The sequence below is a fragment of the Salmo salar genome, chromosome 18, assembly GCF_965601325.2.
Source record: "Salmo salar chromosome 18, fSalSal1, whole genome shotgun sequence".
In the NCBI taxonomy this organism is placed as follows: domain Eukaryota; kingdom Metazoa; phylum Chordata; class Actinopteri; order Salmoniformes; family Salmonidae; genus Salmo; species Salmo salar.
The window spans coordinates 48,083,967-48,108,798 of NC_138308.1; the positions used below are offsets into that span (position 1 = coordinate 48,083,967).

The following is a 24,832-nucleotide window of genomic DNA, read 5'->3' on the forward strand; positions in this document are numbered from 1 at the left end:
AGAGAGAGAGAGAGAGAGACATAGAGATTCCATACAGATAGACATAACATTCCATACAGATACACATTCTATTTCATACAGATACACATTCTATTTCATGCAGATACACAAACCATTCCATACAGATAAACATACCATTCCATACAGATACACAAACCATTCCATACAGATACACATACCATTCCATACAGATAGACATTCCATTCCATACAGATATACATTCCATTCCATACAGATACACATTCCATTCCATTCCATACAGATAGACATACCATTCCATTCCATACAGATAGACATACCATTCCATTCCATACAGATACACATTCCATTCCATTCCATACAGATAGACAAACCATTCCATTCCATACAGATACACATACCATTCCATTCCATACAGATAGACATACCATTCCATTCCATACAGATACACATACCATTCCATTCCATACAGATAGACATACCATTCCATACAGATACACATAGCATTACATTCCATACAGATAGACATTCCATTCCATTCCATTCCATACAGATACACATACCATTCCATTCCATACAGATAGACATTCCATTCCATTGCATTCCATACAGATACACATACCATTCCATTCCATACAGATAGACATTCCATTCCATTCCATACAGATACACATACCATTCCATTCCATACAGATAGACATACCATTCCATTCCATACAGATAGACATTCCATTCCATTCCATACAGATACACATACCATTCCATTCCATACAGATAGACATACCATTCCATTCCATACAGATAGACATACCATTGCATTCCATACAGATACACATACCATTCCATTCCATACAGATAGACATACCATTCCATACAGATACACATACCATTCCATTCCATACAGATACACATTCCATTCCATACAGATACACATTCCATTCCATTCCGTACAGATACCCATACCATTCCGTACAGATAGACATACCATTCCATACAGAGAAACATACCATACCATTTCATACAGATTCACATATATTTTTCAGAAGAAGTGAAGAATTCAATAGTCAATGCTCATCTGCTTTTAATTCAGCTTGTCATCCTGTTCATGTGTGACAGCCAACTCTTGTCTCCGCTGACGTAGCAAACATAATGCATTTGGCCGTGAGACAGCAGAGTGTTGGAAACCATGTGCAGGCCATGCTGCATGTACTAACAGACGTATGCCCGGGTGGAAATAGCTGCTTTGAAATATCCCAGAGCTGTGGTTTAGTTTGGAGTGGTCTACTCTCCTCCTAACATCACGATCATGGGCCCATATCCACAAATCATCTCAGAGTAGGAGTGATGATCTTGGATCAGGTCCCCCCTTGTCTATATAATGTTATCCATTATTATATAAAAACCTAAACTGATCTCAGATCCTCCTCTGAGACGCTGTATGAATACCAAGAAGCTGTTAAACCATCTGGTGGTCTACTTCCCAAATGGACCTCTTTCGCTATTATAGTGCACTACTTTACCCTATGGGGCCCTGGTCAAAAGTAGTGCACTTCATAGGGATTTAGAGGGCCATTTGAGAAGCAGAACTTGGTTTCACAAGAGATCACTTATTTGAACTTTGGGTCTCTCACTGGGCGACGTCACCTCGTCCAGAAATCTTTAGAAGATGTGTCGGACAATCACAGATCACACCCGATGGGCCCTAATCTTGTGAGCAAAGCATCTATATCTCTATAAACACTGATGGGCCCTGATCTTGTGAGCAAAGCATCTATATATCTCTTTAAACACCGATGAGCCCTAATCTTGTGAGCAAAGCATCTATATCTCTATAAACACCGATGATCCCTAATCTTGTGAGAAAAGCATCTATATCTCTATAAACACTGATGGGCTCTGATCTTGTGAGCAAAGCATCTATATCTCTATAAACACCGATGGGCCCTAATCTTGTGAGCAAAGCATCTATATCTCTGTCGTGTCTTTGGGGTACCATTAAACTGAAGACATGTTTATCAATTAACTCCCTGTAATTATTATCACGCGATCAAACTGATTAATCGTTTAATTGTAATTAACTAGGAGATCGGGGCACCAAGGAAAATATTCAGATTACAAAGTTATAATTTTCCTAATATAACTTTCCTACATTGTAACATTATATATTATATTCTATATAGTATAGGCCGATTATCTTCTGGTTTAAATGGTGTATTTTACCTCGCGTCCAGTCTCATTCCAAACGTCGTAAATTGTTGTATCTGCACGAACCCAGTCTTTACTAAAATCATCCATACATCAATTGTCTTAAAATGATTTATTTACTAAACTAAGTAATTCACAGAAAGTATACAAACAGTAATTATCATCACAAAGAATTGGTAGAGTAATGTGCCCTAGTGGGCTAAACAGGCATGGCTGGTCTGTTAGACAAAGGGTCATAAAAAGTTCAGCTGAGGAGGCACACAGAGTTCATTAATATTAACAATTGACATGCTAATCCTTTGCACTCACTCATTCTGAAGAAAGTAAATCAGGGTGGGGTTTTATAGTGAACATAGAACAGGCTTGTCACATGACGCCTGGTCCTGTCTGTGTCCCTGGGAGCGTGCCGATGACTGATTTAATCTTTGAACATAAATACATTCTATCACATTAACATCAGTACACAGCATCTCAAAATAGCTTTATCCTTATTAATACATTCTATACAACCATTTGGATGCAAGTCCCATCGCTGAGGCTATTATATAAACAGTTTTATGGTAATATGGCTATATTGTCTCTTCTGAGTATCACAAAATTGTACCAAGCGGACCAGTTCGTAGCTGGATTCTTCACCAATCTTCCATACCTTCTCCAGAACATAAATGTCGTTCGGTTCCGCAATTCTGTGAGTTGGAAGAATTTCCTGTGTCTCTCTATGGGCCATGTGGCCAGAGATTCTCCTCTGGAATTTTACCACCCCTTCACACAGGGACTGGGTGGGGGGAGGTAGGTTGGGGGATGGTGCAAGGGGGAGGGGGTCAACTGTCCTCCCTGTACTCAAAGAGGCCAACGTCATGACATCTCTATAAACACCGATGGGCCCTGATCTTGTGAGCAAAGCATCTATATCTCTATAAACACCGATGGGCCCTAATCTTGTGAGCAAAGCATCTATATCTCTGTAAACACTGATGTAGCTGTAGCAGTTCAACAGTCACCAATCACATTGTTCTTCCCTTCATCCCCCCCAAAATATATATATATATATTAGTCACATGCGCAGAATACAACAGGTGTAGACCTAACAGTGAAATGCGTACTTACGAACCCCTAACCAACAGTGCAGTCCCCCCCCCGAAAAAATACGGATAAGAATAAGAGATAAAAGTAACAAGTAATTAAGGAGCAGCAGTAAAAAATAACAATATATACAGGTGGGTGCCGGTACAGAGTCAATGTGCGGGGGCACCGGTTAGTTGAGGTAGTATGTACATGTAGGTAATTAAAGTGACTATGCATAGATGATAACAACAGAGAGTAGCAGCGGTGTAAAGGGGGGGGGGGGAGTGCAAATAGTCTGGGTAGCCATTTGACTAGATGTTCAGGAGTCTTATGGCTTGGGGGTAGAAGCTGTTTAGAAGCCTCTTGGACCTAGACTTGGCACTCCAGTACTGCTTGCCGTGCGGTAGCAGAGAGAACAGTCTATGACTAGGGTGGCTGGAGTCTTTGACACCGCCTGGTATCGAGGTCCTGGATGGCAGAAAGCTTGGCCCCAGTGATGTACTGGGCCGTTTGCAATTCCCTCTGTAGTGCCTTGTGGTCAGAGGCCAAGCAGTTGCCATACCAGGGAGTGATGCAACCAGTCAGGATGCTCTCTATGGTGCAGCTGTAGAACCTTTTGAGGATCTGAGGACCCATATCAAATCTTTTCAGTCTCCCGAGGGAGAATAGGTTTGTGCTCTCTTCACGACTGTCTTGGTGTGCTTGGACCATGTTAGTTTGTTGGTGATGTGGACACCAAGGAACTTGAAGCTCTCAACCTGCTCCACTGCAGCCCTGTTGATGAGAATGGGGGCATGCTCGGTCCTCTTTTTCCTGTAGGCCACAAACATCTCCTTTGTCTTGATCACGTTGAGGGAGAGGTTGTTGTCCTGGCACCACATGGCCAGGTCTCTGGCCAGGTCTCTGACCTCCTCCCTATGGCCGTCTCGTTGTTGTCGGTGATCAGGCCTACCGCCGTTGTGTCATCAGCACATTTAATGATGGTGTTGGAGTTGTGCCTGGCCGTGCAGTCATGAGTGAACAGGGAGTACAGGAGGGGACTGGGCACACCCCCCTGAGGGACCCTTGTGTTGAGGATCAGCGTGGCAGATGTGTTGTTACCTGCCCTTACCACCTGGGGGCGGCCCGTCAGGAAGTCCAGGATCCAGTTGCAGAGGGAGGTGTTTAGTCCCAGGGTCCTTAGCTTAGTGATGAGCTTTGAAGGCACTATGGTGTTGAATGCTGAGCTGTAGTCAATGAATAGCATTCTCACATAGGTGTTCCTTTTGTCCAGGTGGGAAAGGGCAGTGTGGAGTGCAATAGAGATTGCATCATCTGTGGATCTGTTTGGGCGGTATGCAAATTGGAGTGGGTCTAGGGTTTCTGGGATGATGGTGTTGATATGAGCCATGACCAGCCTTTCAAAGCACTTCATGGATACAGACGGGAGTGCAACAGGTCGGTAGTCATTTAGACAGGTTACCTTAGTGTTCTTGGGCACAGGCACCATGGTGGTATCCTTAAAACATGTTGGTATTACAGACTCGGACAGGGAGAGATTGAAAATGTCAGTGAAGACACTTGCTAGACCTTATTGTTTTGATTTCCTAGACCTTGACAACATGTCTTGTCTGGTTATTTGTGAAGGTGTTTAATTGACCACAGGTGAACTTACGACCCTGTCACATCAGTGTTTCTCATGTGTTTTGCTCAGTGTTTGTGTGCCAAATCAAATCAAAGTTTATTAGTCACATACACAGGATACAGCAGGTATTAACAGTGCAGTGAAATGCTTACTGGCAAGCTTTCCTCAACAGTGCAGTACAAATATCAATAATAATCAAACGTCAAATCCCAAATATAGTAGTATGCATAGTAATAACTGGTTGCTTGTGGTGGAATATGTTGAATCTATAGAATATATAGAATCTGTAGAATATATAGAATCTATAGAATCTGTAGAATATGAAGATTATTTAGAATATGTACAATATATAGAATATGTGGAATATATAAAATATGTACAATATTTAAAAAAAAAATGAATATCTGGAATATATATAATATGTAGAATATATAGAATATTTAGAAAATGTAGAATCTGTAGAATATGTAGAATCTGTAGATTATTTAGAATATGTACAATATATAGAATATGTAGAATATGTAGAACATTTAGAATGTATATAATGTATAGTATATGTAGAATATATAGAACATGTACAATATTAACAATATATAGAATATGTAGAATCCATAGAATATGTAGAATCTATAAAATATGTAGAATCTTTAGAATATGTAGAATCTATAAAACATATGTAGAATCTTTAGAATATTTAGAATATGTCAAATCTATAGAATTTGAAGAAAGTGTAGAATCTAAAAAATATGTAGAATATGTAGAATCTATAAAATATGTAGAATCTTTAGAATATGTAGAATCTATAGAACATGTACAATCCACAGAATATGTAGAATCTATTGAATATGTTGAATATATAGAATCTGTAGAATCTGTGCAATATGTACAATCTATAGGATATGTAGAATCCATAAAATATGTACAATCTTTCAAATGTGTAGAATCTATAGAATATGTAGAATATGTTGAAAATGTAGAATCTGTAGAATGTATAGAATATATAGAATCTGTAGAATATTTAGAATATATAGAATCTGTAGAATATATAGAATCTGTAGTATATGTAGAATCTGTAGAATATATAGAATGTGTAGAATATGTAGAAAGTATAGAATCTGTAGAATATGGGGAATCTATAGAATCTGTAGAATCTGTAGAATATATAGAATCTCTAGAATGTATAGAATCTGTAGAATATACTGTATAGAATATATAAAATATTTTGAATATGTAGACAATATGATATATAGTATGCATTGTGAATGTATTATGTCAAGTGTCTTGGTAGAGCAGTGTCTTGGTAGAGCAGTGTCTTGGTAGGGCAGTGTCTAGGTAGAGCAGTGTCTTGGCAGAGCAGTGTCTTGGCAGAGCAGTGTCTTGTTAGGGCAGTGTCTTGGCAGAGCAGTGTCTTGGCAGAGCAGTGTCTTGGTAGAGCAGTGTCTTGGCAGAGCAGTGTCTTGGTAGAGCAGTGTCTTGGTAGGGCAGGAACTTGGTAGAGCAGTGTCTTGGTAGAGCAGTGTCTTGGTAGGGCAGTGTCTTGGTAGGGCAGTGTCATGGTAGGGCAGTAACTTGGTAGAGCAGTGTCTTGGTAGAGCAGTGTCTTGGTAGAGCAGTAACTTGGTAGAGCAGTGTCTTGGTAGAGCAGTGTCTTGTTAGGGCAGTGTCTTGGTAGGGCAGTGTCTAGGTAGAGCAGTGTCTTGGTAGAGCAGTGTCTTGGTAGAGCAGTGTCTTGGTAGAGCAGTAACTTGGTAGAGCAGTGTCTTGGTAGAGCAGTGTCTTGGTAGAGCAGTGTCTTGGTAGGGCAGTGTCTTGGCAGAACAGTGTCTTGGCAGAGCAGTGTCTTGGTAGAGCAGTGTCTTGGTAGGGCAGTGTCTTGGTAGAGCAGTGTCTTGGTAGAGCATTGTCTTGGTAGGGCAGTGTCTTGGCAGAACAGTGTCTTGGCAGAGCAGTGTCTTGGTAGGGCAGTGTCTTGGTAGAGCAGTGTTTTGGTAGAGCATTGTCTTGGTAGGGCAGTGTCTTGGCAGAACAGTCTCTTGGCAGAGCAGTGTCTTGGTAGAGCAGTGTCTTGGTAGGGCGGTGTCTTGGCAGAGCAGTGTCTTGGTAGGGCAGTGTCTTGGTAGAGCAGTGTCTTGGCAGAGCAGTGTCTTGGCAGAGCAGTGTCTTGGTAGGGCGGTGTCTTGGCAGAGCAGTGTCTTGGCAGAGCAGTGTCATGGTAGGGCAGTAACTTGGTAGAGCAGTGTCTTGGCAGAGCAGTGTCTTGGTAGGGCAGTGTCTTGGCAGAGCAGTGTCTTGGTAGGGCAGTGTCTTGGCAGGGCAGTAACTTGGTAGAGCAGTGTCTTGGCAGAGCAGTAACTTGGTAGAGCAGTGTCTTGGCAGAGCAGTGTCTTGGTAGGGCAGTGTCTTGGTAGAGCAGTGTCTTGGTAGGGCAGTGTCTTGGTAGAGCAGTGTCTTGGCAGAGCAGTATCTTGGTAGGGCAGTGTCTTGGTAGAGCTGTGTCTTGGTAGAGCAGTGTCTTGGCAGAGCAGTGTCTTGGTAGAGCAGTAACTTGGTAGAGCAGTGTCTTGGCAGAGCAGTGTCTTGGTAGGGCAGTGTCTTGGTAGGGCAGTGTCTTGGTAGAGCAGTGTCTTGGTAGAGCAGTAACTTGGTAGAGCAGTGTCTTGGTAGAGCAGTAACTTGGTAGAGCAGTGTCTTGGTAGAGCAGTGTCTTGGTAGAGCAGTAACTTGGTAGAGCAGTGTCTTGGTAGAGCAGTGTCTTGGTAGAGCAGTGTCTTGGTAGGGCGGTGTCTTGGCAGAGCAGTGTCTTGGTAGAGCATTGTCTTGGTAGGGCAGTGTCTTGGCAGAACAGTGTCTTGGCAGAGCAGTGTCTTGGTAGAGCAGTGTCTTGGTAGGGCGGTGTCTTGGCAGAGCAGTGTCTTGGTAGGGCAGTGTCTTGGTAGAGCAGTGTCTTGGCAGAGCAGTGTCTTGGCAGAGCAGTGTCTTGGTAGGGCGGTGTCTTGGCAGAGCAGTGTCTTGGCAGAGCAGTGTCATGGCAGGGCAGTAACTTGGTAGAGCAGTGTCTTGGCAGAGCAGTGTCTTGGTAGGGCAGTGTCTTGGCAGGGCAATAACTTGGTAGAGCAGTGTCTTGGCAGAGCAGTGTCTTGGTAGGGCAGTGTCTTGGTAGAGCAGTGTCTTGGTAGGGCAGTGTCTTGGTAGAGCAGTGTCTTGGCAGAGCAGTATCTTGGTAGGGCAGTGTCTTGGTAGAGCTGTGTCTTGGTAGAGCAGTGTCTTGGCAGAGCAGTGTCTTGGTAGAGCAGTAACTTGGTAGAGCAGTGTCTTGGCAGAGCAGTGTCTTGGTAGGGCAGTGTCTTGGTAGAGCAGTGTCTTGGTAGAGCAGTAACTTGGTAGAGCAGTGTCTTGGTAGGGCAGTGTCTTGGTAGAGCAGTAACTTGGTAGAGCAGTGTCTTGGTAGAGCAGTAACTTGGTAGAGCAGTGTCTTGGCAGGGCAGTAACTTGGTAGAGCAGTGTCTTGGCAGGGCAGTAACTTGGTAGAGCAGTGTCTTGGCACACAGCAGCGAAGACTGTGTGTGAGTGTGTGTGTGTGTGTGTGTGTGTATGTGTGTGTGTGTGTGTGTGTGTGTGTGTGTGTGTGTGTGTGTGTGTGTGTGTGTGTGTGTGTGTGTGTGTGTGTGTGTGTGTGTGTGTGTGTGTGTGGAGAGTCAATGGGAATAGTCTCTAAGGTGCATATGAACAGCAGGTCTGAGCCGGTAGACAGCTGGGGTTATCTGTTCAGCAGTCTAATGGCCTGCTGTTAGAAGCTGTCTCGGAGCCTATTGGTCCGAGGCCCGACACTCCGATATCGTCTGCCAGATGGTAACGGAGTGAACAGTCCGTCGCTCGGGTGACTGGAGTCCTTGACGATTGTCCGGGCCTTCCTGAGACGCCTGGTGTAAATGTCCTGTGGGGCAGGGAGCTCACTCCTTGTGATGTACTGGGCCGTCCACACCACCCTCTTGTGGTTGAGGCCGGTGCAGTTGCCGTACCAGGCGGTGATGCAGCAAGACAAGATGCTCTCAATGGTGCATCTATAGACGTTCTTGAGGATCTGAGGGGCCGTGCCAAATTTCTTCAGTCGCTGTGATGTGTCCCCGTCAGGTCCTCACTAATGTGCACGCCAAGGAACTTGCACGCCAAGGAACTTGACCCTCTCCACTTCAGCCACGTCAATGTGGATGGGGCCGTGCACCCCCCTGTTTCCTGTAGTCCACCATCAGCTCCTTAGTCTTGCTGACGTTGAGGGAGAGATTGTTGTCCAGACAACACACTGCCAGGTCTCTGACCTCCTCCCTGTAGGCTGTCTCATTGTTGTCTCTGATCAGGCTTACCACATTCGGGTTGTCAACAAACTTGATGATGGAGTCGTGTTTTGCCACGCAGTCGTGTGTGTGTGTGTGTGTGTGTGTGGGGTGTGTGTGGTGTGTGGTGTGTGTGTGTGGGTGTGTGTTGATTGGTGTGTCTCTCATTCCAGCATCTTAGCAGTCTCATCTTCCAACTCTTTTTATTGGTCAGCCCTGATAATGGTTCCACAGTACTAACCAATCAGAATGCCCTTCCATTGGACTGTAGACCAGAGTTCTAACCATGTGTTTTAGTTCCTTCACAGTACTAACCATGTGGTTATGTTCCTTCACAGTACTAACCATGTGATTTAGTTCCTTCACTGTACTAACCATGTGGTTATGTTCCTTCACAGTACTAACCATGTGGTTTAGTTCCTTCACAGTACTAACCATGTGGTTTTGTTCCTTCACACTACTAACCATGTGATTTAGTTCCTTCACAGTACTAACCATATGGTTTAGTTAATTCACAGTACTAACCATATGGTTTAGTTCATTCACAGTACTAACCATGTGGTTTATTTCCTTCACAGTACTAACCATGTGATTTAGTTCCTTCACAGTACTATCCATGCGGTTTTGTTCCTTCACAGTACTATCCATGTGGTTTTGTTCCTTCACAGTACTAACCATGTGGTTTAGCTCCTTCACAGTACTAACCATGTGGTTTTGTTCCTTCACAGTACTAAACATGTGGTTTAGTTCCTTCACAGTACTAACCATATGGTTTAGTTCATTCACAGTACTAACCATGTGGTTTTGTTCCTTCACAGTACTAACCATATGGTTTAGTTCCTTCACAGTACTAACCATGTGGTTTTGTTCCTTCACAGTACTAACCATATGGTTTAGTTCCTTCACAGTACTAACCATGTGATTTAGTTCCTTCACAGTACTAACCATGTGGTTTAGTTCCTTCACAGTACTATCCATGCGGTTTTGTTCCTTCACAGTTCTAACCATGTGGTTTAGCTCCTTCACAGTACTAACCATGTGGTTTTGTTCCTTCACAGTACTAACCATGTGGTTTTGTTCCTTCACAGTACTAACCATATGGTTTAGTTCCTTCACAGTACTAACCATGTGGTTTTGCTCCTTCACAGTACTAACCATATGGTTTAGATCCTTCACAGTACTAACCATGTGGTTTTGTTCCTTCACAGTACTAACCATGTGGTTTTGTTCCTTCAGAATGCCCTCCCATGGGACTGGAGACCCTGAAGATTGATGACTTTCAGCTCCATGCCTCCACGATGAGACGTTACGGGCTGGGAGCACACAGAGGACGACTCAACATACAGGTAGGTCAGGAATAGAGACGTGTCAAGGAGGGAGAAGTTTGTAAAGAATAGAGGTTAGTTGAACTGTATGGCTCAGTTTGTAAGAGCATGATGGTTGGTTCAATTCCCACAGAGATCACATATGGATGTAGACTACCGTTCAACAGTTTTACAACACTTACTCATTCAAGGGTTCTCTTTATTTTTACTATTTTCAAAATTGTAGAATAATAGTGAAAACATCAAAACTATGAAATAACACATATGGAATCATGTAGTAACCAAAAAAGTGTTAAACAAATCAAACTATATTTTATATTTGAGATTATTCAAAGTAGTCACCCTTTGCCTTGATGACAGCTTTGCACACTATTGGCATTCTCTCAACCAGCTTCACCTGGAATGCTGAACCTCTATGGGCTAGGTGGGACGCTAGCGTGCCACCCGTGGTGCACTCCATCAACAGCAGATGCATTTCAAGAGCGGCAAATTTGAATCCAAATAAATGTCAAAATTCAAATTTTTCAAACATACAACTATTTTACACCCTTTGAAAGATAAACATCTTCTTAATCTAACCACGTTTTACGATTTCAAAAAGGTTTTACGGCGAAAGCATGAATTTAGAGTATGTTAGGACAGTACATTTACAAGAGTTGTGTGTAATGTTTTGTCAATTCGAAGACAGGGTAACCAAAACCATAAAACCAGCTAAAATGATGCACTAACCTTTTACAATCTCCATCAGATGACACTCCTAGGACATTATGTTAGACAATGCATGCATTTTTAGTTCTATCAAGTTCATATTTATATCCAAAAACAGCGTTTTACTATGGCATTGATGTTGAGGAAATCGTTTCCCTCCAATAACCGGCAGTCAAGTCAGCGTCACAAATTAAATGATTAAAATTAGAAAACATTGGTAAAATATTATATTGTCATTTAAAGAATTATAGATTTACATCTCTTGAACGCAATCAACTTGCCAGATTTAAAAATAACCTTACTGGGAAATCACACTTTGCAATAATCTGAGCACTGCGCCCAGAAAAATACGCGTTGCGATACAGACTAGACGTCATGTTGGGAAGATCTAAAATCGAAAATACTATGTAAATAATCCATTACCTTTGATTCTCTTCATCAGATGTCACTTCCAGGTATCACAGGTCCATAACGAATGTAGTTTTGTTCAAAAAAGCTCATCATTTATGTCCAAAAATCTCCGTCTTGTTAGCACATGATCTAAGCCAGCCGGACTTCTCGTCATGAACGAGGGGAAAAAATATATTTACGTTCGTTCAAACATGTCAAACGTTGTATAGCATAAATCATTAGGGCCTTTTTTAACCAGAACATGAATAATATTCAAGGTGGACGAATGCATACTCTTTTATAACGTATTGGAACGAGGGTACCCAACATGAACTCGCGCGCCAGGTGTCTAATGGGACATCATCGTTCCATGGCTCTTGTTCGGTCAGATCTCCCTCCAGAAGACTCAAAACACTTTGTAAAGGCTGGTGACATCTAGTGGAAGCAATAGGAAGTGCCAAAATATTCCTCAGCCCCTGTGTTTTTCAATGGGATAGGTTTAAAGGTAATACAGCACATCAGGTATCCACTTCCTGTCAGAAAATGTCTCAGGGTTTTGCCTGCCAAATGAGTTCTGTTATACTCACAGACACCATTCAAACAGTTTTAGAAACTTTAGAGTGTTTTCTATCCATATATAATAAGTATATGCATATTCTAGTTACTGGGTAGGATTAGTAACCAGATTAAATCGGGTACATTTTTTTTATCCAGACGTGCAAATGCTGCCCCCTAGCCCTAACAGGTTAAGTCACACTAGACATTTCATAAAGTGAACAGTTCAAGGTCATGGGTACCAAATGCAGCTTTAGTTTAATAGGATACAAGTTGACCTACCTTGAGTTAGTTACTTTAATGCTCTGCCTGTTTTGAATGACTTGGTTCGTTGACTGTACCAAATACAGTGAGCAGCTGGAAGACCTGAGGATCAGAAAAAGCCAATAGCATCAAGAGTTCAAGTACGATTTTTAGACGATGATCATGAACCCTTAGAAAGAAAAGAGCTGTGGGACGGCAGGTATTCTAGTGGTTAGAGGGGGGAGGAGGCAGGTAGTTTAGTGGTTAGAGGGGGCAGCAGGTAGTCTAGTGGTTAGAGCGTTGGGCCAGTAACCGAAAGGTTGGTGGATCAAATCACCGAGCTGACAAGGTAAAAATCTGTCATTCTGCCGCTGAACAAGGCAGTTAACCCACTGTTCCTAGGCCATCTTCGTAAATAAGAATTTGTTCCTCACTGATTTGCCTAGTTAAATAAAGATTTTTTAATTTTTTAAAGGAGCTACCTAGAAACTAAAAGGATTCTTCTGCTGTCCCCATAGGAGAACCCCTTAGAATAATCCTTGTGGGTTCCATGTAGAACCCTTTCAGTTCCAGGTAGAACCCTTTTGGGTTCCATGTAGAACACAGAGGATTCTACATGGAACCCAAAAGGGTTCTACTTGGAACCTAAGGTTTCTGCTATGGGGACAGCCGAATAATCCTTTTGGCACCTTTTTTTTATGAAGTGTAGTGTATTCTTCATAGATGTCAACAACTCGTTTTTGGAAACCCTGTTATTGAAAGATATCAACGTCAATAAAATAAATCTTGACTCGACACTCGACACAGTTCTACGTGGGTGGGCGGAGTAGTGACGGTCGATCCAACTCAATTTCAGTGTCCAATATGGCTGCCATTAAACCGGGGGTCCATTATTATATGGCTGCCATTAAACTGGGTGTCCATTATTATATGGCTGCCATTAAACTGGGGGTCCATTATTATATGGCTGCCATTAAACTGGAGTCCCATTATTATATGGCTGCCATTAAACTGGAGTTCCATTATTATATGGCTGCCATTAAACTGGGGGTCCATTATTATATGGCTGCCATTAAACTAGGGGTCCATTTGTCACAAAATCCTTCGTTGTGTTGCAGGGAAGACCAAAATGCAGCGGAGTTGTGGATACTCATATTTTAATTAACAAAAAAAGAGTAACGCATCCACTTGCCAAAACAATAAATGATACCCACAACACTAAACAGTTTTGCAGGCTCACCACCGCAGTGCAAAAACAACTACCCACAAAACCAAGTGACAAACATACTCCTACATATATGACTCCCAATCAGGAACAACGATCCCCAGCTGTTCCTGATCAGGAGTCACAAGACCAACACAGAACAATCACACACATACAAGACTGCCACGTCCTGACCCCAAAACTACTACAACAGCTCCATCTGCTGGTCAAGACGTGACAGTACCCCCCCCCCCCTCAAGGTGCAGAACCCGGAATGCACCTAACACAAACAAAATCCCCAACAAAACCCATAAACAATAACCCCTAAACAATAAGGGAGGGAAGGGAGGGTGGCTGCCGTCAACGACGGCACTGTGCTACACCCTCCCTCCCCAACCCAGCTATCCTGGAGGTGGCTCCGGTGCAGGACGTGGACCTTGCTCCACCCTCGGCGTCGCCCACTTCGGTGGCGCCGATAGCTGCGCCAGGCAGACGGGCCCCTCGGGCTGGGCCGGAGGACAGGAGGGCCCCTCGGGCTGGGCCGGAGGACAGGAGGGCCCCTCGGGCTGGGCCGGAGGACAGGAGGGCCCCTCGGGCTGGGCCGGAGGACAGGAGGGCCCCTCGGGCTGGGCCGGAGGACAGGAGGGCCCCTCGGGCTGGGCCGGAGGACAGGAGGGCCACTCGGGCTGGGCCGGAGGACAGGAGAGCCACTCCGGCAGCTCGGGGCAGTCTGGCCACTCCGGCAGCTCGGGGCAGTCTGGCCACTCCGGCAGCTCGGGGCAGTCTGGCCACTCCGGCAGCTCGGGGCAGTCTGGCCACTCCGGCAGCTCGGGGCAGTCTGGCCACTCCGGCAGTTCGGCGCAGTCTGGCCACTCCGGCAGTTCGGCGCAGTCTGGCCACTCCGGCAGTTCGGCGCAGTCTGGCCACTCCGGCAGTTCGGCGCAGTCTGGCCACTCCGGCGACTGTTGACTGGCGGGCAGCTCTGACGACTGTTGACTGGCGGGCAGCTCTGACGACTGTTGACTGGCGGGCAGCTCTGACGACTGTTGACTGGCGGGCAGCTCTGGTGACGTACGACTGGCGGTCAGCTCTGGCGACTGTTGACTGGTGGTCAGCTCTGGCGACTGTTGACTGGCGAGGCTGGGCTGACGCACTAGACTCCTGATGCGTGGGGCTGGTACTGGACGTGCCAGCCTGGAGACACGCACCTCCATGCTAGTGCGTCTAGCGGGAAACACCGGACCGAAAGGGCGCACTGGCGGTCTTGAGCGCAGGGTTGGCATCACCCCTTCCGGCTTGATGCCTACTTCGCCCTGGCACATGCGGGGCGCTGGTACCTTGCCTACCGGCCTGAAAATCCCAGGCCTCACCACAGCCCCAACCCCAAAGCACGGGACCTGTCCAGTCTGCCCTACAAGGGTACCGGGAGCTGGCCTGGGGCTGTAATCTCGCCCCGCCAAATAGCCCTTGTGCCCCCCCCTAGAAAATTCTTGGGGCTGCCTCTCGGGTTCTACCTGCCTCCCAGGCAGGTTGTCACAGTGGACCCGCAACTGCTCCCATGTCCAGTCAATCCTCTCCGTCAACACCTCCAGCGACCAGGAATCCATCACCTCCCGAGCGCGCTGCTTCCAACATTCCTCCCTCACTTGCCTCTGTCCTCTTCTCCGCTGCTTGGTCCTTTGGGGGGGGTAGTTCTGTCACAAAATCCTTCGTTGTGTTGCAGTGAAGACCAAAATGCAGCGGAGTTGTGGATACTCATATTTTAATTAACAAAAAAAGAGTAACGCATCCACTTGCCAAAACAATAAATGATACCCACAACACTAAACAGTTTTGCAGGCTCACCACCGCAGTGCAAAAACAACTACCCACAAAACCAAGTGACAAACATACTCCTACATATATGACTCCCAATCAGGAACAACGATCCCCAGCTGTTCCTGATCAGGAGTCACAAGACCAACACAGAACAATCACACACATACAGGACTGCCACGTCCTGACCCCAAAACTACTACAACAGCTCCATCTGCTGGTCAGGACGTGACACCATTATTATATGGCTGCCATTAAACTGGAGTTCCATTATTACATGGCTGCCATTAAACTGGGGGTCCATTATTATATGGCTGCCATTAAACTAGGGGTCCATTATTATATAGCTGCCATTAAACTGGGGGTCCATTATTATATGGCTGCCATTAAACTGGAGTTCCATTATTATATGGCTGCCATTAAACTGGGGGTCCATTATTATATGGCTGCCATTAAACTAGGGGTCCATTATTATATGGCTGCCATTAAACTGGGGGTCCATTATTATATGGCTGCCATTAAACTGGAGTTCCATTATTATATGGCTGCTATTAAACTGGGGGTCCATTATTATATGGCTGCCTTTAAAGTTGGGGTCCATTATTACAGTTATTATCCCCAAACCTCATTAAGTGGACAGAAAAGTCTAAATGGGATATTTTGAACATCCAAGACTCTGACATCACCCCACTTAAGTTGAACATTTAAACGATTAAGTAATGGTTAAGGTAAGGGTTAGTGTTAAGGGTAGGAGACGTTCCCAAGGATTCCAGACCGCACTAACCTAACGTGAACTGGTGTCTGGGAGAAGAGGTATTTCCTGTCAGGATATGAAGAAGGGGAGTACGGTTCCGTTTGCCTCATCATCATCTGGGCTGTGTATTGTCCTGAGATCAGAAACTGTAGTACACCCATAATGACTTCCACACACACACACACACACACACACACACACACACACACACACACACACACACACACACACACACACACACACACACACACACACACACACACACTTCCAGACAAACAAACCCTTTGTTATCGTGTGTTTATAGCTGTGTGGTAACGTAGTGTGTTGCATTAGGGATTGTGTAAGGTAATGTCTCCAATCTGGAGGAGAGAGAGATAGACAGAGAGAGAGAAAGTGTTCATTCACAGCAGCAAGATGTATGACCTGTTGCCACAAGAAAATCACAACCAGTGAAGAACAAACACCATTGTAAATACAACCCCTATTTATGTTTATTTATTTTCCCTTTTGTACTTTTGTACTATTTGCATACCTTCACAACACTATATATAGACATAATATGACATTTTAAATGTATATTCATTTGGAACTTGTATGAGTGTAATGTTTACTGTTCATTTTTTGTTTATTTCACTTTTGTTTATTATCAATTTCACTTGCTTTGGCAATGTTAACATAGGTTTCCCATGCCAATAAAGCCCCTTAAATTGAAATTAAAGAGAGAGATGGAGAGAGAAAGAGAAAGAGAGAGAGAGAGAGAGAAGGAGAGAGTGAGAGAGAGAAAGAGAGAAGGAGAGAGAGAGAGGAGAGAGAGAGAAGGAGAGAGAGAGAGAGAGAGAGAGAGAGAGAGAGAGAGAGAGAGAGAGAGAAGGACTGCCTGTGTATATTGGTTCCTAACTTCCCTGAAAGGTTGTATATCGCGAGGGCTATTCGATGCTAATGCAGTACGCCACAGGATGTTTTTGTACTGGTCAAGCGCAGTCAGGTCTGGAATGAACCAAGGGCTATATCTGTTCCTGGTTCTACATTTTTTGAATGGGGCATGCTTATTTAAGATGCTGATGCTCTGGTGCTTGGTCACCAACCAACGAGGACCTACAGCAGCACCTAGATCTTCTGCACAGATTCTGTCAGACCTGGGCCCTGACAGTAAATCTCAGTAAGACAAAAAATAATGGTGTTCCAAAAAGGTCTAATTGCCAGGACCACAAACACAAATTCCATCTAGACACCGTTGCCCTAGAGCACACCGAAAACTATACATACCTTGGCCTAAACATCAGCGCCACAGGTAACTTCCACAAAGCTGTGAACGATCTGAGAGACAAGGCAAGAAGGGCATTCTATGCCATCAAAAGGAACATTAAATGCGACATACCAATTAGGATCTGGCTAAAAATACTTGAATCAGTTATAGAACCCATTGTCCTTCATGGTTGTGAGGTCTGGAGTCCGCTCACCAACCAAGAATTCACAAAATGGGACAAACACCAAATTGAGACTCTGCATACAGAATTCTGCAAAAATATCCTCCGTAAAACACCAAATAATGCATGCAGAGCAGAATTAGGCCGATACCAGCTAATTATCAAAATCCAGAAAAGAGATGTTATATTCTACAACCACCTAAAAGGAAGCGATTCCCAAACCTTCCATAACAAAGTCATCACCTACAGAGAGATGAACCTGGAGAAGAGTCCCCTAAGCAAGCTGGTCCTGGGGCTCTGTTCACAAACACAAACAGAGTGCAGGTAGGACTAGACAGAGCAGGTGAGCGCAGGTAGGACTAGACAGAGCAGGTGAGTGCAGGTAGGCCTAGACAGAGCAGGTGAGTGCAGGTAGACCTAGACAGAGCAGGTGAGTGCAGGTAGGTCTAGACAGAGCAGGTGAGTGCAGGTAGGCCTAGACAGAGCAGGTGAGTGCAGGTAGGACTAGACAGAGCAGGTGTGCGCAGGTAGGCCTAGACAGAGCAGGTGAGTGCAGGTAGATCTAGACAGAGCAGGTGAGTGCAGGTAGACCTAGACAGAGCAGGTGAGTGCAGGTAGGACTAGACAGAGCAGGTGAGTGCAGGTAGGCCTAGACAGAGCAGGTGAGTGCAAGGTAGAACCTAGACAGAGCAGGTGAGTGCAGGTAGGTCTAGACAGAGCAGGTGAGTGCAGGTAGGCCTAGACAGAGCAGGTGAGTGCAGGTAGGACTAGACAGAGCAGGTGCGAGCAGGTAGGCCTAGACAGAGCAGGTGAGTGCAGGTAGATCTAGACAGAGCAGGTGAGTGCAGGTAGGCCTAGACAGAGCAGGTGAGTGCAGGTAGACCTAGACAGAGCAGGTGAGTGCAGGTAGACCTAGACATTGCAGGTGGGTGCAGGTAGACCTAGACAGAGCAGGTGAGTGCAGGTAGGCCTAGACAGAGCACGTGAGTGCAGGTAGACCTAGACAGAGCAGGTGAGTGCAGGTAAACCTAGACAGAACAGGTGAGTGCAGGTAGACCTAGACAGAGCAGGTGAGTGCAGGTAGTCATAGACAGAGCAGGTGAGTGCAGGTAGACCTAGACAGAGCAGGTGAGTGCAGGTAGACCTAGACAGAGCAGGTGAGTGCAGGTAGGACTAGACAGAGCAGGTGAGTGCAGGTAGGCCTAGACAGAGCAGGTGAGTGCAAGGTAGAACCTAGACAGAGCCGGTGAGTGCAGGTAGGCCAAGACAGAGCAGGTGAGTGCAGGTAGGCCAAGACAGAGCAGGTGAGTGCAGGTAGACCTAGACAGAGCAGGTGAGTGCAGGTAGGCCTAGACAGAGCAGGTGAGTGCAGGTAGACCTAGACAAAGCATGTGAGTGCAGGTAGACCTAGACAGAGCAGGTGAGTGCAGGTAGGCCAAGACAGAGCAGGTGAGTGCAGGTAGACTTAGACAGAGCAGGAGAGTGCAGGTAGGCGTAGACAGAGCAGGTGAGTGCAGGTAGGCGTAGACAGAGCATGTGAGTGCAGGTAGACCTAGACAGAGCAGGTGAGTGCAGGTAGACCTAGACAGAGCAGGTGAGTGCAGGTAGGACTAGACAGAGCAGGTGAGTGCAGGTAGGCCTAGACAGAGCAGGTGAGTGCAGGTAGACCTAGACAGAGCAGGTGAGTGCAGGTAGACCTAGACATTGCAGGTGAGTGCAGGTAGTGCTAGACAGAGCAGGTGAGTGCAGGTAGACCTAGACAGAGCAGGTGAGTGCAGGTAGACCTAGACAGAGCAGGTGAGTGCAGGTAGGACTAGACAGAGCAGGTGAGTGCAGGTAGGCCTAGACAGAGCAGGTGAGTGCAAGGTAGAACCTAGACAGAGCCGGTGAGTGCAGGTAGGCCAAGACAGAGCAGGTGAGTGCAGGTAGACCTAGACAGAGCATGTGAGTGCAGGTAGACCTAGACAGAGCAGGTGAGTGCAGGTAGGCCTAGACAGAGCAGGTGAGTGCAGGTAGACCTAGACAAAGCATGTGAGTGCAGGTAGACCTAGACAGAGCAGGTGAGTGCAGGTAGGCCAAGACAGAGCAGGTGAGTGCAGGTAGACCTAGACAGAGCAGGTGAGTGCAGGTAGGCGTAGACAGAGCAGGTGAGTGCAGGTAGGCATAGACAGAGTATGTGAGCGCAGGTAGACCTAGACAGAACAGGTGAGTGCAGGTAGTCCTAGACAGAGCAGGTGAGTGCAGGTAGGACTAGACAGAGCAGGTGAGTGCAGGTAGGTCTAGACAGAGCAGGTGAGTGCAGGTAGACCTAGACAGAGCAGGTGAGTGCAGGTAGACCTAGACAGAGCATGTGAGTGCAGGTAGACCTAGACAGAGCAGGTGAGTGCAGGTAGGCCAAGACAGAGCAGGTGGGTGCAGGTAGGACTAGACAGAGCAGGTGGGTGCAGGTAGGACTAGACAGAGCAGGTGAGTGCAGGTAGGACTAGACAGAGTGTGGGGGAAGTCTTAGGTGGAAGTATAGTATTACAGTCCCAACACCTTGGTGTGGAGGGAGTCCCTCATTACAGTCCCATAGTCCTGGTGTGGAGGAAGTCCATCATTACACTCCCATAGTCCTGGTGTGGAGGAAGTCCATCATTACAGTCAAATAGTCCTGGTGTGGAGGAAGTCCATCATTACAGTCCCATAGTCCTGGTGTGGAGGAAGTCCATCATTACAGTCCCATCACCCTGGTGTGGAGGAAGTCCATCCAGTCCCATAGTCCTGGTGTGGAGGAAGTCCATCATTTCAGTGCCATCACCCTTGTGTGGAGGAAGTCCATCATTACAGTCCCATAGTCCTGGTGTGGAGGAAGTCCATCATAACAGTCCCATCACCCTGGTGTGGAGGAAGTCCATCATTACACTCCCATAGTCCTGGTGTGGAGGAAGTCCATCATTACAGTCCCATAGTCCTGGTGTGGAGGAAGTCCATCATAACAGTCCCATCACCCTGGTGTGGAGGAAGTCCATCATTACACTCCCATAGTCCTGGTGTGGAGGAAGTCCATCATTACGGTCCCATAGCCCTGGTGTGGAGGAAGTCCGTCATTACAGTCACATAGTCCTGGTGTGGAGGACGACCATCATTACAGTCCCATAGTCCTGGTGTGGAGGAAGTCCATCATTACAGTCCCATAGTCCTGGTGTGGAGGAAGTCCATCATTACAGTCCCATAGTCCTGGTGTGGAGGAAGTCCATCATTACACTCGCATAGCCCTGGTGTGGAGGAAGTCCATCATTACAGTCCCATAGTCCTGGTGTGGAGGAAGTCCATCATTACACTCCCATAGTCCTGGTGTGGAGGAAGTCCATCATTACAGTCCCATAGTCCTGGTGTGGAGGAAGTCCATCATTACACTCCCATAGTCCTGGTGTGGAGGAAGTCCATCATTACAGTCCCATAGTCCTGGTGTGGAGGAAGTCCATCATTACAGTCCCATAGTCCTGGTGTGGAGGAAGTCCATCATTACAGTCCTGGTGTGGAGGAAGTCCATCATTACAGTCCCATAGTCCTGGTGTGGAGGAAGTCCATCATTACAGTCCCATCACCCTGGTGTGGAGGAAGTCCATCATTACAGTCCCATAGTCCTGGTGTGGAGGAAGTCCATCATTACAGTCCCATAGTCCTGGTGTGGAGGAAGTCCATCATTACAGTCCCATAGTCCTGGTGTGGAGGAAGTCCATCATAACAGTCCCATCACCCTGGTGTGGAGGAAGTCCATCATTACACTCCCATAGTCCTGGTGTGGAGGAAGTCCATCATTACAGTCCCATAGTCCTGGTGTGGAGGAAGTCCATCATAACAGTCCCATCACCCTGATGTGGAGGAAGTCCATCATTACACTCCCATAGTCCTGGTGTGGAGGAAGTCCATCATTACGGTCCCATAGCCCTGGTGTGGAGGAAGTCCATCATTACAGTCCCATAGTCCTGGTGTGGAGGACGACCATCATTACAGTCCCATAGTCCTGATGTGGAGGAAGTCCATCATAACAGTCCCATCACCCTGGTGTGGAGGAAGTCCATCATTACACTCCCATAGTCCTGGTGTGGAGGAAGTCCATCATTACAGTCCCATAGTCCTGGTGTGGAGGAAGTCCATCATAACAGTCCCATAACCCTGGTGTGGAGGAAGTCCATCATTACAGTCCCATAGCCCTGGTGTGGAGGAAGTCCATCATAACAGTCCCATCACCCTGGTGTGGAGGAAGTCCATCATTACACTCCAAAAGTCCTGGTGTGGAGGAAGTCCATCATTACAGTCCCATAGTCCTGGTGTGGAGGAAGTCCATCATTACGGTCCCATAGCCCTGGTGTGGAGGAAGTCCATCATTACAGTCCCATAGTCCTGGTGTGGAGGACGACCATTATTACAGTCCCATAGTCCTGGTGTGGAGGAAGTCCATCACTACAGTCCCATAGTCCTGGTGTGGAGGAAGTCCATCATTACAGTCCCATAGTCCTGGTGTGGAGGAAGTCCATCATTACACTCGCATAGCCCTGGTGTGGAGGAAGTCCATCATTACAGTCCCATAGTCCTGGTGTGGAGGAAGTCCATCATTACACTCCCATAGTCCTGGTGTGGAGGAAGTCCATCATTACAGTCCCATAGTCCTGGTGTGGAGGAAGTCCATCATTACAGTCCCATAGTCCTGGTGTGGAGGAAGTCCATCATTACAGTCCTGGTGTGGAGGAAGTCCATCATTACAGTCCCATAGTCCTGGTGTGGAGGAAGTCCATCATTACAGTCCCATCACCCTGGTGTGGAGGAAGTCCATCATTACAGTCCCATAGTCCTGGTGTGGAGAAAGTCCATCATTACAGTCCCATAGTCCTGGGGTGGAGGAAGTCCATCATTACAGTCCTGGTGTGGAGGAAGTCCATCATTACAGTCCCATAGTCCTGGTGTGGAGGAAGTCCATCATTACAGTCCCATCACCCTGGTGTGGAGGAAGTCCATCATTACAGTCCCATAGTCCTGGTGTGGAGGAAGTCCATCATTACACTCCCATAGTCCTGGTGTGGAGGAAGTCCATCATTACAGTCCCATAGTCCTGGGGGGAGGAAGTCCATCATTACAGTCCCATAGTCCTGGTGTGGAGGAAGTCCATCATTACAGCCCTGGTGTGGAGGAGGTCCATCATTACAGTCCCATAGTCCTGGTGTGGAGGAAGTCCATCATTACAGTCCCATCACCCTGGTGTGGAGGAAGTCCATCCAGTCCCATAGTCCTGGTGTGGAGGAAGTCCATCATTTCAGTCCCATCAACCTGGTGTGGAGGAAGTCCATCATTACAGTCCCATAGTCCTGATGTGGAGGAAGTCCATCATAACAGTCCCATCACCCTGGTGTGGAGGAAGTCCATCATTACAGTCCCATAGTCCTGGTGTGGAGGAAGTCCATCATAACAGTCCCATCACCCTGGTGTGGAGGAAGTCCATCATTACACTCCCATAGTCCTGGTGTGGAGGAAGTCCATCATTACAGTCCCATTGCCCTGGTGTGGAGGAAGTCCATCATTACAGTCCCATAGTCCTGGTGTGGAGGAAGACCATCATTACAGTCCCATAGTCCTGGTGTGGAGGAAGTCCATCATTGCAGTCCCATAGTCCTGGTGTGGAGGAAGTCCATCATTACAGTCCCATAGTCCTGGTGTGGAGGAAGTCCATCATTACACTCCCATAGTCCTGGTGTGGAGGAAGTCCATCATTACAGTCCCATAGTCCTGGTGTGGAGGAAGTCCATCATTACAGTCCCATAGTCCTGGTGTGGAGGAAGTCCATCATTACAGTCCTGGTGTGGAGGAAGTCCATCATTACAGTCCCATAGTCCTGGTGTGGAGGAAGTCCATCATTACAGTCCCATTACCCTGGTGTGGAGGAAGTCCATCCAGTCCCATAGTCCTGGTGTGGAGGAAGTCCATCATTTCAGTCCCATCACCCTGGTGTGGAGGAAGTCCATCATTACAGTCCCATAGTCCTGATGTGGAGGAAGTCCATCATAACAGTCCCATCACCCTGGTGTGGAGGAAGTCCATCATTACACTCCCATAGTCCTGGTGTGGAGGAAGTCCATCATTACAGTCCCATAGTCCTGGTGTGGAGGAAGTCCATCATAACAGTCCCATCACCCTGGTGTGGAGGAAGTCCATCATTACACTCCCATAGTCCTGGTGTGGAGGAAGTCCATCATTACAGTCCCATAGCCCTGGTGTGGAGGAAGTCCATCATTACAGTCCCATAGTCCTGGTGTGGAGGAAGACCATCATTACAGTCCCATAGTCCTGGTGTGGAGGAAGTCCATCATTACAGTCCCATAGTCCTGGTGTGGAGGAAGACCATCATTACAGTCCCATAGTCCTGGTGTGGAGGATGTCCATCATTACAGTCCCATAGTCCTGGTGTGGAGGAAGTCCATCATTACTGTCCTGGTGTGGAGGAAGTCCATCATTACAGTCCCATAGTCCTGGTGTGGAGGAAGTCCATCATTACAGTCCCATCACCCTGGTGTGGAGGAAGTCCATCATTACAGTCCCATAGTCCTGATGTGGAGGAAGTCCATCATAACAGTCCCATCACCCTGGTGTGGAGGAAGTCCATCATTACAGTCCCATAGTCCTGGTGTGGAGGAAGTCCATCATTACAGTCCCATAGTCCTGGTGTGGAGGAAGTCCATCATTACAGTCCTGGTGTGGAGGAAGTCCATCATTACAGTCCCATCACCCTGGTGTGGAGGAAGTCCATCATTACAGTCCCATAGTCCTGGTGTGGAGGAAGTCCATCATTACACTCCCATAGTCCTGGTGTGGAGGAAGTCCATCATTACAGTCCCATAGTCCTGGTGTGGAGGAAGTCCATCATTACAGTCCCATAGTCCTGGTGTGGAGGAAGTCCATCATTACAGTCCCATAGTCCTGGTGTGGAGGAAGTCCATCCAGTCCCATATCCCTGATTTAGCCTAAGGAAGACATTTTCTCGCTCAGCAATGTGTTACAACTATTTATTACAGTTTCTAAACTACTTGGAAACCCTTTTCTAAATCCTCTCCTAGGCCTCTGGGAGGAACGACCCTCTGCAATGTTAGAACTATTTATTACAGTTTCTAAACTACTTGGAAACCCTTTTCTAAATACTCTGCTAGGCCTCTGGGAGGAACCACCCTCTGCA

General features: G+C 46.5%; 1 protein-coding gene across 1 annotated transcript in view; it reads left to right on the plus strand.

The window, feature by feature from the left end:
* Nucleotides 1–24,832, plus strand: part of cpxm2 (carboxypeptidase X (M14 family), member 2) — a 98,512-nt gene that overhangs the window by 22,324 nt on the left and 51,356 nt on the right. Inside the window, exon 3 of the mRNA XM_045701180.2 lies at nt 10,441–10,550. Within this exon, the coding sequence (XP_045557136.1) occupies nt 10,441–10,550 (110 nt within the window). The remainder of the gene's footprint in view (nt 1–10,440; nt 10,551–24,832) is intronic.